Source organism: Embiotoca jacksoni, unplaced genomic scaffold, assembly GCF_022577435.1.
Source record: "Embiotoca jacksoni isolate LCO1_2020_lvr unplaced genomic scaffold, fEmbJac1.0.p SCAF_5, whole genome shotgun sequence".
Lineage (NCBI taxonomy): Eukaryota > Metazoa > Chordata > Actinopteri > Embiotocidae > Embiotoca > Embiotoca jacksoni.
Window position 1 is genome coordinate 8,520,811 of NW_027185403.1, and position 16,246 is coordinate 8,537,056.

Genomic DNA, 16,246 nt, shown 5'->3' on the forward strand with positions numbered 1-16,246 from the left:
ATGTTTGATGTGACGTGACTGAAATCAAGATCAGCCATAAGGCAGAGCAGTGATGTAATTTTCTTGAGGGCTAAAAATCACGACAGCATTATTGCAAAAATAAATGTCTGAAAATTATAAACTTACAACTTTAGGAGCTTGTTTTTTGAACACCTTAGTTCTTTGTTACACTGTGGCAGTTTAATTTTTACATCAATATCATGCTTGTTTCCACACAAACATATTTATATGTATACATACTGTTCAAAAACTTTTTTTTTTTTAGTTGTGCAAGGCAGTAATTTGCCAGAGGTTAGGTGACCTTATATTTTATGATTCAGCTTAGTTGTCCACCATGAGGAACCATTTTGTTTTTGGTGAATGGCTCTGGGTGCGCTGCTCTGTTGCTCAGTCAGAAGCAGCATCCCTCGGTGAACAATTATGGCGGGATAATCTGTTGACATGAACTTGTTTCCTGTTCATTGTTTTACCGTTCCACCCCAGCAGTCCTCTCTGCTTCTCCCCTGTCTAAGTGGCTCCTCACTGCCAGATTTCTTCTATTTTCTTTGCAAATAAAGTCACATACTCAGATTATTATGAGCAGTACAAAGAAAACAAAATTGGTGATTAAAAATTAAATACTCTTATCTCTCTGTGAGTTATCTCAGTCCCCAGAGAGAGGATGCTATTTTGCAGGCTTGCGGGTGTCTTTTGTTCCCAATTTAGAAGCTTGTCGCTGTTTATTGTTAATTTCTGATGCTTCATTTGATATTCTGTTCACTTTCCTCCCTGACATGCAGAGAAAACATCTTTATCAAAGTGTCAGTTGTAAGGTTCGTGTTGTCAGGATGTCAGGTTTGCCCTATTCTTTACATTTGTGGGGAGAGGTTGTGTATTCTGCAGCCCGGTTGCTGCTGAACAAACTCGGCATCTGAGTAAGAAATCAATATGTATTCTAATTCTCAATTCTAACTTAAAAAAGACTTTAAACTCCCAAATCTATAAGGGTTGTCAATTGTGAACTCTGACTGACTCTGAGAAGACTGAAGAGTTCCCAGTGCACGTTCCTTTGTTGGATCAAAATATCTATTTCCTTTGTAAATCCTGTAGAGTTACGGTGAGACAGTGATGTGTAATGACTGTTCTTCTGTCCTTGCAGGAGGCCTGTCTGCTTGGCAAGATAACCTCTGTAAATGTAAGTCTCACGCACTTTCTTCTTGGCTCTTTCTTGCATGTGCACCACCATTAGAGCATGACACTGCATTTGTTTGGTCTCTCACTGTAGTTTACATTAAATTAATCTGCATGTCACCCACACACAGGAAAATCAGCAAAGTTCAATTAACGTTGTCAGTTTAGTTTAACATTTATGACATAGTGTTGATTGACTGTTTGGTGTTTCTTTTATATCAACACTTTACAGTGTAAATATGGTTTCACACAACGTAGCAAAATTTCCCGGCTTGCAGACGTTCAAATTGTATTTGTCTCCGGTCCAGCAGCTGTCCATAAATGTGTACATGACTGTTTCACAGTGGGAAAAAAAATGCTGAATTTATCTAACTCACTAAAAAATTAAATTGTCAACTTTGAGTATAAAAGTATTTATCACTAAGCACAGGTAAAAGTCCTGTTTTGTTTACTGTTGATGGTCAAGAGAGTTTGTGTCTCAGTCTAAATAGCAGAGTAGCAAAAACAAAAACAAAACAAAAAAAAGGCTGTGGCTAATATCAAGATTAGGTGTAGCTAATATTCAGTCAGATGCAGCTGATAATGGTGTGAAATCCCAATAAGAATGGTTACGATGAAATATCTGCATCAAAATATAACGTTAATGATCCGAATGAATCTTTTTTGTAATAGAGGTGCAAAGAGAATAGCATCCGTCTGTGGCTGATTTTCATGCAGCTTTGTTGCATGGGGAAGGTGGGTTCACCCAATTAACACTCGCAGTGTCACTGCCAGGAAAGTCATTTTGCTAACACTGTCAGATTTAGCTGACAAAAAAACCAACTCTGATTTAACACCAGCTGCGTGTTGACAGACAGTTAAGTCAAACATATCTTACAAAAAAACTGAGTAAAATGAACTCCATAGAAGGTGAGATTTGTGAGGATCTCGGCATACTAGAAATGTTACTCTCCTCAATTTGAGAGGTATGATATTTCACACTATAAATATGCATGTTGTTGCTGCCATTTGAAAACCTCAAAACCACAGTTGGATTTAATCCAAACCACTTTGAGGATGCAAGGTTTCCGTCCAATGCCTGATCCCTGCATTATGACTCCACAGCTTTATCTGTGTTATAACTATATTCTTGCAAGAATATGACTAAGTTGTGGGTGATTTCTTTTTAAGAACTGCATTATTGGAAAAGCAGAAATGTGTTTTCAACATTAAATGCAGTAAAATATGAATACTTCTTCTCATGCTTCTAAATATTGTATTTTTTCTTGAGAAAAGATATTAACAATGTTAAGGATTCTGAGTAATAATAATAATAATAATAATTTGTGTTCACTTCTGACTTAAGAGTTGTTTGGAGTACATAACCACAATTTTCAAATATTGCTAAAGATTTCTTAAATTATTCAACGCATGTTTAAGAATCATGTGATTGTCATTATTAACTGTTGATTGTCTATACTGACGCTATCATATTTGTAACTTTTGACTACATTTTGTTCAATTTTTGTAGAGCTGGAATACGTTTTATCATAAACCTGGACTGGGTACATCACTTGGTTTGTCATAGTTAATGTTGCACAGAGAATACCATCACAGCAGATGACTCAATAACAGATCAAATTTATAAAAATTCATTTGATTCGTCAAAATCACCCAGTAATTTCCCACCCACTTGCTAGAATCACCTCCTTCTTGTATGTTCTTGCTAACTCATCATCTCCCAAGCAGACGCATATCACTTCGCACATAATAGGCTGCACTAGCACAGTATAAAAAAAAATCCCACAAAATATAATCACCAACAGATTTTTGTGGATGTTGTACGATGATCGCGACATCAAGCAGAATAGGGACATGTGGGGCATGTTGCCACTGCTGTGTTGCTGTTTTTTTTCCCCTTCCTCTCTCTACGTAAGACATGTGCAACATGACAAATCACCATCTCCTCCGAACAGATTTATGCAGGTCTAGGTGTGCCCGCAAGCTGATCCTTATCTGAAATGGCAGAGCCAATCTCCCCTGATTCACTCCTAAGTGGTCGCTGTTTATCACTCAAAGTGAGGTGGTTGTCAGCCAAGTCCTTCTCTGTGCAGCACCGACTTCTTTGCTATTTTCAAAGAATGGTAGTTCGGGGGGGGGGGGGGGACTATATATTATAATAAAACTGAAAGAGCTGCAGTCCACCAAAGGATGAGGTGGCAGCCACTTGGCCTCCCCTCGTCTGTATCTAAATATAACGGACTTCTAATCCAGTAACACGTGAATCCAGCCCCATCTGGGTGGTTACCAGAGGGAGGGTTTGGGATTTTCTGGCTTGTTATACAGCAGAACTTGGCATGCATCTCTCCTGTTCATTTTATCTCTGTGTACATACTTCTCAAGGCAGTGTTTTATCTGGCTGAACGGGCTTTGTTTGGTCTTGATATCTCTTACCGCAGCTTGTCTTTGCTTTATGGATTTCTGGCAGCTTCTTTAAATAAGTGATCATGCTTAGCAAAACACTCACCTTGACTCCTCTGTGGATGTTTGTATTTGTTTTCCATGTTTGTCTTTCGACATTAAAGTTTTATTCACATTAGTCATTACCAGAGAGAGCAGAACTCTTATTTATTTAAGGCCCATTAATGGTAATTAATTGTAATTAATATTGTAGGCCTAAACGACTTAGTATTGAGTACAATGTGAAATCAAATTAGGCTTTTTTTAGCTTCTGGCAGCATGGGCCTGAAAAAAGCAGCAGTTGAAAAAATGAATACACTCCCTTGTGCAAAATGCTTATGTCCTAATTGTCAAGGGCAGCTGTTTGTTCTAATAGATTCTGGATGCCATTGTTGGAGCAAGTTTCCAATAATTAGAATCATGTGGAGACGAAGCGTGCTTTTTGTAGTGCTGCCAACCCTCCGTAAGTGGGCTCTTTCTTTTGCTGGAACCTGGACACTGCTTTAGCGCGCATCCTCCAGTAATTTGAGAAACAGCTGCCAATGCTGGTTGAGAACAAGTAGATATTTAGAACTACTTGAAAGCGTGGGCAAACATGGCACACAGAGCTGTACCATTTTGCCAACAAGGTATTTGTCTCCTCTCTGTCTTAGAAAATGAATAAAACCATGAGAAGTTTTTTGAGAAAATGATAAGTTTTGTAGAACTTTATATTTCTGCCATAATGTGCCAGCAGAACACATCACACCACAGCCAGTAAAAACATCATTCATTTTTTGGACTCCTAAATAATTTATTCTTGTGGGGCTAAGAAATTAATGCAGCGCATGTATCTGAACAAACACCTTTTTCTCCTTCATTTTCCAGATACAAAAAAAACAGCAACAACAACCTTTTGTTTCAGAGTTGTTCTCGCACAAGAGTTGAAAGCTGCGTTTGTTTTTCTGTTTGTTTCTTTGACTGCATGCCCTCTCTTTTTCCTCCTCATTTCTCATCTGACTTTTTCTTACGAGAATGCACTCGCACAAACACAAACGCACAAACACACACACACACACACACACACACACACACACACACACACACACACACACACACACACACACACACACACACACACACACACACACACACACACACAATTTGTGGCCTCAGGATCTGGATGAATCAAGTAAATAGAATATTTAGCTAGCTGTTTCAACATCACAGCATTGAAAACCACTCAGTTCTGCTTTCAGGGTGCTAATTGTGTGGATTTAGGTTAGTCTACCCTCTGATAGTTTTTAAATGAAACTTTTTGTGCACTTGATTTTCAGCAGTTTGTCCTTCATTAGAGCCAGAGTTTATTTTACTCTCCCCTTTCTCCTCTATTTTCCGAGCCTTATTTAGTCTTATCAAAGAAAAATAAATGCTTTATCTATGCTCTGTAGTGGCAAAGGAAAAACATGTGTGCACAGAGACATCACCTCCTCCTGAGCTTAAAGGAGCATGTGTTAATGATGTTTTTAATTCAGGACTTGCATATTGATTGTGTTGCTATAGCAATGCACAAATTCAAAATATCCGTTTATGCACCAGTTGTATTTGCTCTGGGAAAAAAAAATAAAAAATCTTATCAGTTTGAATAATGGGATGAATAAAATTCACCGCAATAACCGCAGCTGAGGGCGTAATTATATTTTATGCCTTTTATGCCTCTATACAGTGTAATGCAGTATGATGTTACTCAGGGAGTCATGTGAAGACATAAATTCAAGCCACAAGTCTATATTACTGCGACAGTGCTCTGTTTTACCTCAAAGCCAAGTCAGATTTCCTCAGTTTTCTTTTTGTCAAATTCAAAAGAAAAGATATAAAACAAAAATGAAAGCAAAAGCTGGAATCAGTGGTGTCTGCAGATTGCCCAGTGTTTCTCACAATATGAATGGTTGTAACTGTGGCATGATTTCTGCAGTTGTTAAAATGTTAGCAGACATCGCTGCATCGGTTGTGTTTTCTTCTTTAGCTCAAAAAGCAAAAGTCGCCAAATGAACTTCTGTAAACCTCCAGAGAAATCAAAGAGGCTTGCGCTATTCAGAAGAGAATGCCCACATACCTGTGATGCTCAAGACTTTACAAATCAAAGTCCCTACCTCCACACATATTTCCATTTTTTTTGTGTCTAAATTGGGTGAGAGGGAAAACTGGGACATAGTTCAACCTGTTAATACACATCCCATCTGTTATCAGGATGTGTATTGGAGAAGTCTCAATTATAAATCTAGCAGTTACTTTATTATCTGAAAAGTAATTCACTAAACTCAAGAGAGCAGACGTTTTGGGTTATGAGGTCACTGTCTCAATTAGTCCCTCTAATGACAAGATGCAGTTTGAATTTTTTTTTTTTGCTGTTGAAAGCAGGCAACGATGATGAATGCAGTGCTTGGCATGCAACACGTAATACATTTAGGAAAAGATTTCCCTTGTAAATGTCATCTCACTGTTTTCTTTCTCCCATGAACGAGCATTGCTGTCACCAGTCATGATGATGTTAAGTCAGTAGTGGCGTGCCATGACTTTTTCCAGGAATAAAGAAAATACATAAAGGATGCTTTGTTTAATACAGAGCTGCATGCATCCCTGAACAGCAGACTTTTCAAAGCTGGGATTTGAAATGTTTCTCTCTCGTGACCAGTAAATGAGTCAATGTTTTTTTTTAAGGAAAACAGCAAAAAGGCAGCGCAACAGCAACTGGGGTCAGAGGTCACGCTTTGAATTGATGATTACATCGGTTTAGTGACTCACTAAGGCTTCTTATAAGGTTGGTCCATTCATCCAAAGAAGAAGAAATAACAACCACCAACCAAAAAAAAAAAAAACACCAAAAAATGAAATAAATAAAAAGGAACATTTTTCCTCCCTTAGCTGTTGTCTTTTAACCCTGCAGGTAGTTTTGGTTTTATGTGCCAATATTTTGAGATATCTGTCTCTGAGATTTCTGTCCTCACTTCAGTACAACAGAGGTAAAAGGAATTTTGATTGTGGTGCTGAATGCTTCGATACATTTTAAAAGATTCAACAAGAATGTTTCTCTACAGAAGAAATGTCCAATTTTCATTGGAACTACTTTACTGAAAACATAGTCCTGCTCTTTGTATGCTACAGATTATCAAGAACAAGGTAGCACTTGTTCTAGAACAAAACATCACTGCTGATATGTTGGTAATGCTTTAGATTACAGCCTATAACGTACAGTGTAATTATTCCAAATTCATAGTTTTTACTAATAGTGTGCCAATACAGTACTTATCAATCCATGCTTGTGCATATAAGTTTAGGGAACAAAAGTAAAACAGTCACTACCTTCTGCAGCATGCACATATTATCCAGGCACCACTTGGTTGTACCCAACCTGTAATTATAGAGAAAATGCAGGAGCATGTTCAATTTGTGTTCTGTTGAGATGGAAAGGAAAGATGGACACAAATATGAGGCTCAAAAAAGGAAAGCTTATTTTCCACTGTAATTCAAACTGTTGCCTATATTTTTTTTATTTTTTAATCCAAGAATTCGGTTTCTAGTCCTCTCCACATGGGGCGGAGGCAGGACTCTCAGAGGTGAATGCATCAAAACCCAGACAAATATAGTTAATGCACACAGCAAATTATGACCACTCACGGATGAAACAGATAACACGTGCCAGGGTCTGCGATAAATTAGACGATAGGTGAACAGTGGGCTGTAACGTGGGAGAAATGAGCAGATGTAAAAACACGAGAGACGTTGACAAAGGCCAGATTCTCAGGATCAGACAAATCGGTCAGTGCATCTTCAAAACAAGGCAAGGCTCTGGTGTGGTGCTCTTGTTCAGCAGTCGTGAGTACTTGAAGATGGACAAACCATAAGATAGCAGCAGGGATTTATATAAAAACGCTGATCCAGGACTTTATCCCTTATCATTTAAAGGATGTAAAGGATCTGCGGCCAAAGTCTATCTTTAGAATCAGAGCAGCTTCATGTTTTAGGGCCCCGAGACAAACATGCCTCCGATCGCCTCTTAATTACATGATCCCACCGGTATTTGGGCCTCACTCATCCATACTATACTGCTGTAGTTGCTCATTAATGTTTTTTTTTTTTTTTTTTTTTTTTTTTTTAATAATTTTGGTCTTATTAAAAAGGACAAAGGAGTTTCTCATAAAACATTTCCTGTCTGTTGGTGTGCTTCAGACCCAACGCCGCGTGACATTCCATCTTCCAGACGGTTCCCAGGAGAGCTGCAGTGACAGCGGGCTGGGAGACCCGGAGCCAAGCAGCACAGCCAGTACCACCCAGCCTCTTCCCCTCAGCTTCCCCCAGGAGGAGTACTATGAGCAAACATCACCCAACAGTCGCACCGAGGGAGACGGAAACTCAGACCCTGAATCCAGTGAGTAGTGACTTCTGCTATATTCAGCCGGCAGGCGAATTTTGTTATTTGATCGGTTTAATTTTTTTATTATTATTATTTCTGAGGCTGACAAAGGAATTTACAAGTGGCCATCTGTGGTTTTAGACAGAAAAATTATTTACTGACATTACAGCTGTGATTATAATTGTAACAACACAGCACTTAACAAGCAGCCATTCTCTAGCAAATAACTAGAAACAAGCTGGTCACGGATAAAATTGTGTTTTCCATACATGCTGCTTTTGTGAGATACTTCTTTAAACAAGTCAGACGACTATTTTGATGTACACAAAATCAGCTAAGAAGGAGGGCTGCATTGCTGAGAGAGAAATAAAGTATTTTTCAATGTGCTGTGTTTTTTGGATTGAGATTAAACCAAAAATAATTTCAAATATGCAAATAAATTGGTTTGATCATAACAAACAGGGAATGTGGAATAATGTAATCTGCCCAATAGCGCATTTACTATTGAGAATTAATTTTGTAAGGCTGAATTTTGTAAATGCTGTCCAGTACCGAGCTCAACATTGGGGAAATTATACTTCTGAAGTCAGAAATGTTGTGAATAAAAAAAAATTAAAAAAAAGATTTACAGGACAGCTGTCACTGCATGGCTTACTGCCCAATGATGTTCTCCATAAAAACCTCCATTGAATGCAGCGATACGCAGCTCCTTCCTCATGCATATACAACATTTTGTTTTTTAAATCATTGCTCAAATAACTTGCTGAAGGAATGCTTAAGACACAGCACAGAAGACTGTGGGTTTTTTCCATTAGTGGCGAGCGTAGCTCCAAAATACCGGCATACCAGTGATGCTGCTGAAATGGTTTTGCTCCACTATAACATGAACAAGGCTATTCTAGGTCCCCTATCAATGTGTCCTTGTCATGTCCCACCTTCCCCCCACATTCAAAGTGGATCTTCTAGTACTGTTGAATCAGATTTGATTTTCTAGCGGTAACCCCGCATCATATATTGCATATAGGATCGAGGCTCAGATCGGAGCAGACCATCACTCCTTCTGTGGCCCGTGTGAATCATTGCCTTAGACACTGGTTACCTATCAAAAAACAGGAATGTTTTTTTTTTTCTTTCTATGAAGCAGAGAAAATTCACAGGACATGGGATAATAGATTGATTTGCATACACCTACGTGCATTATAGCCATTGTGTCATGGCTGTAAGTGAGACAACAGTCCTTGGTGCCTCCCTGGCAGCTGGGCTGACAGGTCCCAGGCTGGGGTGTCCAAATGAGTGTGACTGTGAATGCTTTGGTTAGACATTAGACAAAATGGGTGACATCCTGGTGATAGCTTTCTGTGCATTTACACGTGGAGATCCGCCCCTTTTGTATTTTAATATTTATTTATTTTTGGGATGTTTCAAGTTTTCATGCTTTTCTTTGACAAAATAGCTTTTTATACAACCACCTCCATATTTCCCTCCTCACACACACTCTCTCTCACACAGTCCCTCTCACTCACACACACACACACACACACACACACACACACACACACACACACACACACACACACACACACACACACACACACATGTCTATGCACATGCAAGCATGTGTACAAACACACACACACACCTCTGATGATCAAACCACTCCTTCCCCAGCTGTTCTCTAATGTATTCACCATGGTGACAGCAGTGATTCATATATGTGATTCATTCATATAGAGAAGCAATTGCTCATCATTTCATTAATATTCAGAGACATAAACATCTCATACTTCATAAACTTACTCAAATACTGCACTTATTACCCACTTTGCTCTCCCTCTGGGGTAATATTTGTTGAAGTGCATTAGTTTTAGACATAATACTATGCTAATGTAATAAATGCATGTGTACTTTTACAAATTGCTGCATTAAAAATCACAGCAGAGTCTGTGTAATACCAGAGTTTAATATTAATAGTTGGATATTAGAAGAACCATTTTTAGTTATTTGACCGCAGAGGCCATCCTCAGTTGTCACCTTATCACATCAAATTATATTAAAGTCAATGTAGCTCTAACATATAGACTGTGAAAGCAGGCTAAAGCAGACAAGTCTTGATCGTATTCAATGGTAGTGTACACATAATATGAAAAATGATTTGATAAATATGTAAACTCATACTTAGTGATTCAGTAGGACTTTGCAGCTTTTAGATAAAAATGTCTTGCCTCGAAAGGCTTCAGTAAAATACTGGAAATTCTTGTATCACTCTAATAAATATCTTTCACGGACCACACATTCCAGCCTAAAACCAAGAAAGTTTTTACTGATTTAACACATGCCTGCACAAACACTTGCACATCATTTCGAGACAGAGAAGTCATCTGACTAATCGAGCTCCATTTTCTCCTTCCAGAAGTTAAGTCAGATAAACTCTGACTCTGTGCTACTCGGTTCAAAAAGAGAGGCCCCTGCGCACGTTGACGGTCTCAGAGATGAGTGCGTTGGTGACAGAGGGGGGCCTAAGATGGATTAGATATGGTTTTATCAATGAGCACCAGGCTGGCATGGCGGTGGCAATCTCTTATCATGTCGTCTCAATTTGTAAAGCAGAAAGAACAAGGAAACGTGGAAAGAGGGGAGAGGAGATGGAATGACTCCAAGTGACGAGAGAGAAATAGTGCTAAGAGATTGGATGAACCAAGAAAAGGCAGAAAAAGGGAAATTCAGGAGTCAAAAGCGATATTGTTTCGTAAATGTGCTTCAGCAAGGGCCTGAATGTCAACTTGCACTGAATAATTGTCTGTGCCAAAGGCAAGCCATGTGGCCTTCTTATGACAATGAATTTCTCAACTCCTCTTTAAACCTGCATCTTTATTAGACCACCCTCTCTTGAAATAAAGTTCATATGACATTTTATGTTTCTATTATTTATGAGTTAGGCGGCTGTTCATTTTATGGGATCTTGCCTCCCCCTCCAGGCTGACTTCACCACCCCTCCATCAGTCTTATGCTGTCGCCTCTCTTGTCACACAATGTTCCAAAGGTTTAGATAGCTCCATCTCTTTCTCTACAAATAGATAAAAGGATGAACATTTATATCATTAGCATGTGGATTTTTACATCTAACCTGGATACAATTGACAGGTGGTTACTACCAAACAACACATCAAGAACATTTAAGCATGATTCAACAAATCAGAAGTGTCACACTGAATTTCTACAGTGAATGAAATATACAAGGATATATTGCTGATGTTTATAACACAAACTAAGTTCATCAAAGGGGGAGAACCATTTCAACTACTGCAGTAACAAGGCTGGTTAACCTAGTATATGGCTGAACCATGTATGAGTGCTTTTTGAAAAGAGGGCTTTGAAATTGAAATAGATACAAGAGGTATTGACAAGTTTTTTCATATGACATCATCATATGAATCAGGTAGGCAAGTAAGACCAAGGACAGTCAAGCGACACATAGTGCGCCCTGGGAAATGCAGTTTATTTAACGCCATTATGAATCACCCAGAGAACCTGATATGGAGAGGGCAGAAAGAAGAAGCGGCAGCTTGTGAGAGTGTCGGCCTGCAAAAAAAAGTCACGGTACACTAAAGAATGAAATGTAAAAAGTGCTGGTACCGCACACCCCTGCTTGGCAGCCAAATTCTAGCACTGACTACTTCAAAATATAATAAACAGAAGTGCATAATGCAATGCAATCTAAGCAGGCACTCTTTCTTTTAGTGATTTGTCTGTGGGATCCTTGGTTTTCAGACAGTTTTACAGAGGTTTAGTATCTGGGCAGCTGCTGGGACAGCCTTTTCCTGGAATCGCTGAGAGCACTTATTTTACAGGGAATACTAAAAGTATCCAGTTGATGAAAATATAATTATTGACCCATCTTGGCTCAGAAATTTGCATCCGGCAGATTTGTTGTCATTCAGTTTCATGGTAATGACCATTGGCATGGTTCAGGGTGACATGACTGCCCTTGTGATAAGTTAAGGCAGTGAATGATGTTTTCTTTATTTTTATGTGTTTCTTGATTTTGGACAGCCTCCGTTGTTTAGTCGATGTTGTCCTAATCATGTCCTGAAAGGCTTTTGCGGAATGATGAGAATCATCATGTCACGAACAACGATCAGTGCTAAGCCCGTAGACAAAGTGCAGCAAAGTGGGAGCAAATCCCTGGGTCTAAATCTTTCGCATTTTTCAAACAATACACAATTTTGTCCTCTGGATGATTTGTAATATACTTATTTCTTTCTCCTGTTGTTGAAGTTGAGGGATTTAGGAGCTTGTGCTTTTGCCCACTTACAAGCAGCTCACTGAAGGCAGTTCCGACGTAGTGTCTTAGTCTCTGGAAGAGACATTAAAAAGCTGTACAGTATAGTACCGTATCTTAATCTGTGGCATATGGCTTTCAAATGACCAGCTTACACCTTGTCTGTCTAAGATCTAAGTCTGCTATTAAAATAAGCCAATCCTTTTTAAATACTGCAAGTGGAATAGGATTACAGTTTTAAATGTTCTGCGTAATGTATTGTAAATCTACAGACTTTTCACAAAGGAGAATTGCTTCATCAAATAGGAGATTTAAATCAATATGTTATGTTTGATATTTACATTATGTTTCGCTTTGGGCCCTTTTGTGTCTTTTATAGCACATTATACAATGCCTGATACCAGCAGACAAATAATCTGATTATAGGCTTGCTGAGCTCATACTTTCAGGGGGTTACACTTGCAACTCTTTGATTTCTGTAGGTCCAAAATTTTCATAATGGCTCTCAGACTGAATTTCCAGTTGGCTGATTTACAACTGCCCTTTTCTTGTCTTTGGAAAAGGCCACTTGACTTGATCTAGTGTGCCAAACACGTTGGTGCTACTTGAATTTTTAATACTTCTCTAACCTTCGACTCTACCCAGTATGTCTGGCCACCAATTCAAAGCTTGCATCGAGATTGGAATTCAACTGTCTAGACACAATCTGCCAACGAATAAAGGGATTTCACAAGAGAAAAAAAAAAAAAAGGTTGTTAGTTGTGGTTGGAAAAAAAAAACCTGTGACCCTATATGTTATCGTACATGCCAGCAGTTTTGCACATCATTATGTGGCGGCAACAACGTTACAGTGTTCAGTACAGTTAGCTGCATTAATTATTCATATGAGTCCAATCTCAGTTTCACTTTGAGGATTCTCGTATGCAATTAGAAGTAATGAATGTGCTTCTTAATTACATTCATTTGTGCAAATTTCCATTCCCTATTGAATTTTTCTGTGGAAACATTGTGACACTGACCAATGGCATATCATTTGCAATGTGACTAAATCCATTCAGCATAGAACAATTAGCTGTAATTAGTGTTACAATGTCATCAGCGACCAGGGGGAAAGACTAAGCTGACATGCAAGGGAGAAGAAGACCCTTGTTCAGAGAGTTAAAAGTCCAATATTGTAGCAAGATCCAGATAATTGGCTGACCACAGGTTAGTGAGATGATGAACTGTTGTAAGACTGTTAGACCCCCCCCCCCACCCCCAACTTCTATTCATGCAAGGTTGGCTGAGCAGGCATTCTCTTTGATTGCAATGCCCTTCCTTACATTTACACACTTAGCTGCCAGTGCAACCTTTTACTTTTGCCAGCCCATCTCATCATCTGCCGCTGACAAATGAGCAGCTTCACTGGGGTAATTAAGAATGAAGTGCCTTGCTTAAGGGTACATGGCTGGTGGTTGAAAGATGGGAGACAGGATTCTTCATTTATTTCACATCATGACCTTACATATTGTCATGTTATCAGAGTTATTCTGGAAGTGGTGTGTATATTTAATTCATGCTGCACATGAAATGGTAATACAGGCTATTCCTTTTCTTGCAGTTATCTCACAATCTACAAGATAACTTCTTAAAACTACCGTTTTTTTCACATCATTTGCAGCAGTTTGCTTCCCGCTATATATTCTCCTTCATATAAATAAATAAAAGCCTTTGTGCCTCGTGGCTCCCAGAACTTTTTACAGCTGCCCCAGTGGGCCTGCAACGGAGCTAAATGAAGCAACAGTGAATATTAACCTACATAGATTGGACCTTTCCTTTTAAGATGATTTTAGATTTTGAGTATATATATATATATATATTTTTTTTTTTTTTTTTTTTCCCCTTCTTATTTTAACTGCTGGGGGTCTACAGCTCAGTGAGAAGGGGATTTAAACGGACTCATCGGTATCTTTCTCAACCGATTGGGATTTGGTGGAAGTGCACAGTTCTCAGAGGTGAGGTGGAGGGGAACCCTTGTTTTATCTGGTTCAAATGCCACACCAGTTGTCTTGGAGAGAGAGACGAACTATTGATTTGGAGGAGTCAACTCAAGCCTGCAGAAATCTCTCCACCCTCCTTCAAACGACTAAAAAGTGTCATGTTAGAAACCTCCTTTTTCCAGAGTATTAGGGCCTTGTCTTTGTTGCCCTGCCAAAGCCCTCTGTGAAGCTGAGATGGGGGCTTTCTGGTGCAATCATCCACTTCTCAGCAGGACAAGACGGAAAAGATATTAAACGATTTTGGGGACAATCAGTGCATGACATTTATGGGTTTTATACCAGTGAAATTGCTTCACAATGTAAAGGTAAACAAAAAATATGTTGGAAGTTCAGTATATTATCAAAATGCTAAGACCTGACTTACAAATTGTACACATGCTAATTTGACTTTGAACAGACATTTACAAATTAACCTTTTTTAAATTAGTAATATTTTTTATTAATTTTAAATAACTTTTTTAATGACAAACATGTTGTTGTCGATGGATCCTTTAATACTTTTACTTTTTTATGAATAATGCTCTGGTGTGCCCAGAGAGATATGATTTTAATGGTCAGAGTTTATCTTGATTGTTTTTGGAAGAAAAACAGAAACGTTGGCTGGACACACCACATTTTGACTGTCCAAAAAGTTGCTGCATCAAATTCACACAGAGGCCCCGTGACATGAGTGGGCTCCTCAAAGATCCGTACAATTAAAATACTCAATCCGAAGTTGTTAACACGTTCAGTGAGTCTTGTGTCTGGTTTGGGAAGGGATCAATAGCTGCCAAGTTTGATCGTATTTCTGGACAATGTATTCTAAACTCGGCAGGGCTAGAGAGAGACTTCAAACAAGGATAGAGGCTCAAAGGCCCCAGCCAGCAATTCACTTTGTTCCATCTCACTGACTCTTGTGATTTCTAAACTGGGATATGGCTCGGACTGCATGTTAAACCTGTGAAATGTTAGGTTTCGGAGAGGTGAGCGATTTGAGTCCTTGATTCAATCTAGCTGATTTGATCTCAGTAACATCAAACATGAATGCTTAAAAACAACAACAACACACCTGAAATCTAAAATGGGCAAGCTATTTATCGGATGCTAATGCCGTTTTTGGCATATGGTTCAAAAAGGCCTGTTTTTACTTGTATTTTGTTTAATCTGGTTGAAACCAAACAGCAAGTAAACACTGCCTTGAGCCTCTGGTCAAAGACTCCTCAGATAAAAGTTTTAACTTGAACTTTTTAACTTTAGAAAAACCTCAGCGCAGATCTGGACACCGCTAAGCTCCCGACATTTCTCAAGACCTGTCCTTACAGCGGGATGAGCTGAGGTTCCACCTGGCTGGAACAGCAGAAACTTTCACTCTCTTCAGAAGTAGGAGGAAAACACAGGAAGCTCTAAAATATAAATGTGCTCATGTTTTATTCAAGGTCATGTGTTACAGATAGCTTTTACAAAAATCAAAATCCTTATTCTTTTTAGTCACAAAGCATTAACACATTTGCCTGCAATTAGCTATCTCTCCTATTTCTTCCCCCAACCCCACCTCACTCACACAGCATGTATACCAACAATATACAGTATTATGGATATGGCGACACACAGCAACACAGTTATATCTTTGAAACCGGGATGGGTTCGTCTTTGGCACTCAAACAGGGAGAAATGGTGACATCTGTGAATATGAAAATGTGTGAATACAAAATTTTCTCATTTGGGATTTTATGTTTGTCTGTAAATTCTGTCATGATCTCAGGTCAGCCCGTGTCGTATTTCAATAAAGCCATTATGCTCCGGCTCGGAGGTGTTGTATTTCAATATAACCAGAGGTACAGTTTATTGTTAACAACTGCATTAGTGAGGCTGAAATGGGGTTAGAGGAAGTGCATTTCTGTCCCTCCCCACACACACCTCCTCCTCCTCTCTGCTCCCTTCTTCCTT

The 16,246-nt window shown here is 38.9% G+C and overlaps 1 protein-coding gene across 2 annotated transcripts in view; it reads left to right on the forward strand.

The window, feature by feature from the left end:
• The window catches only part of pcdh11 (protocadherin 11), a 128,072-nt gene that overhangs the window by 72,705 nt on the left and 39,121 nt on the right, over positions 1-16,246 (forward strand). For both annotated transcript variants that reach the window (XM_069171903.1, XM_069171904.1), the window contains 2 exons: positions 1,139-1,174; positions 7,819-8,017. In XM_069171903.1, coding sequence (XP_069028004.1) covers positions 1,139-1,174; positions 7,819-8,017 — 235 coding nt within the window. The remainder of the gene's footprint in view (positions 1-1,138; positions 1,175-7,818; positions 8,018-16,246) is intronic.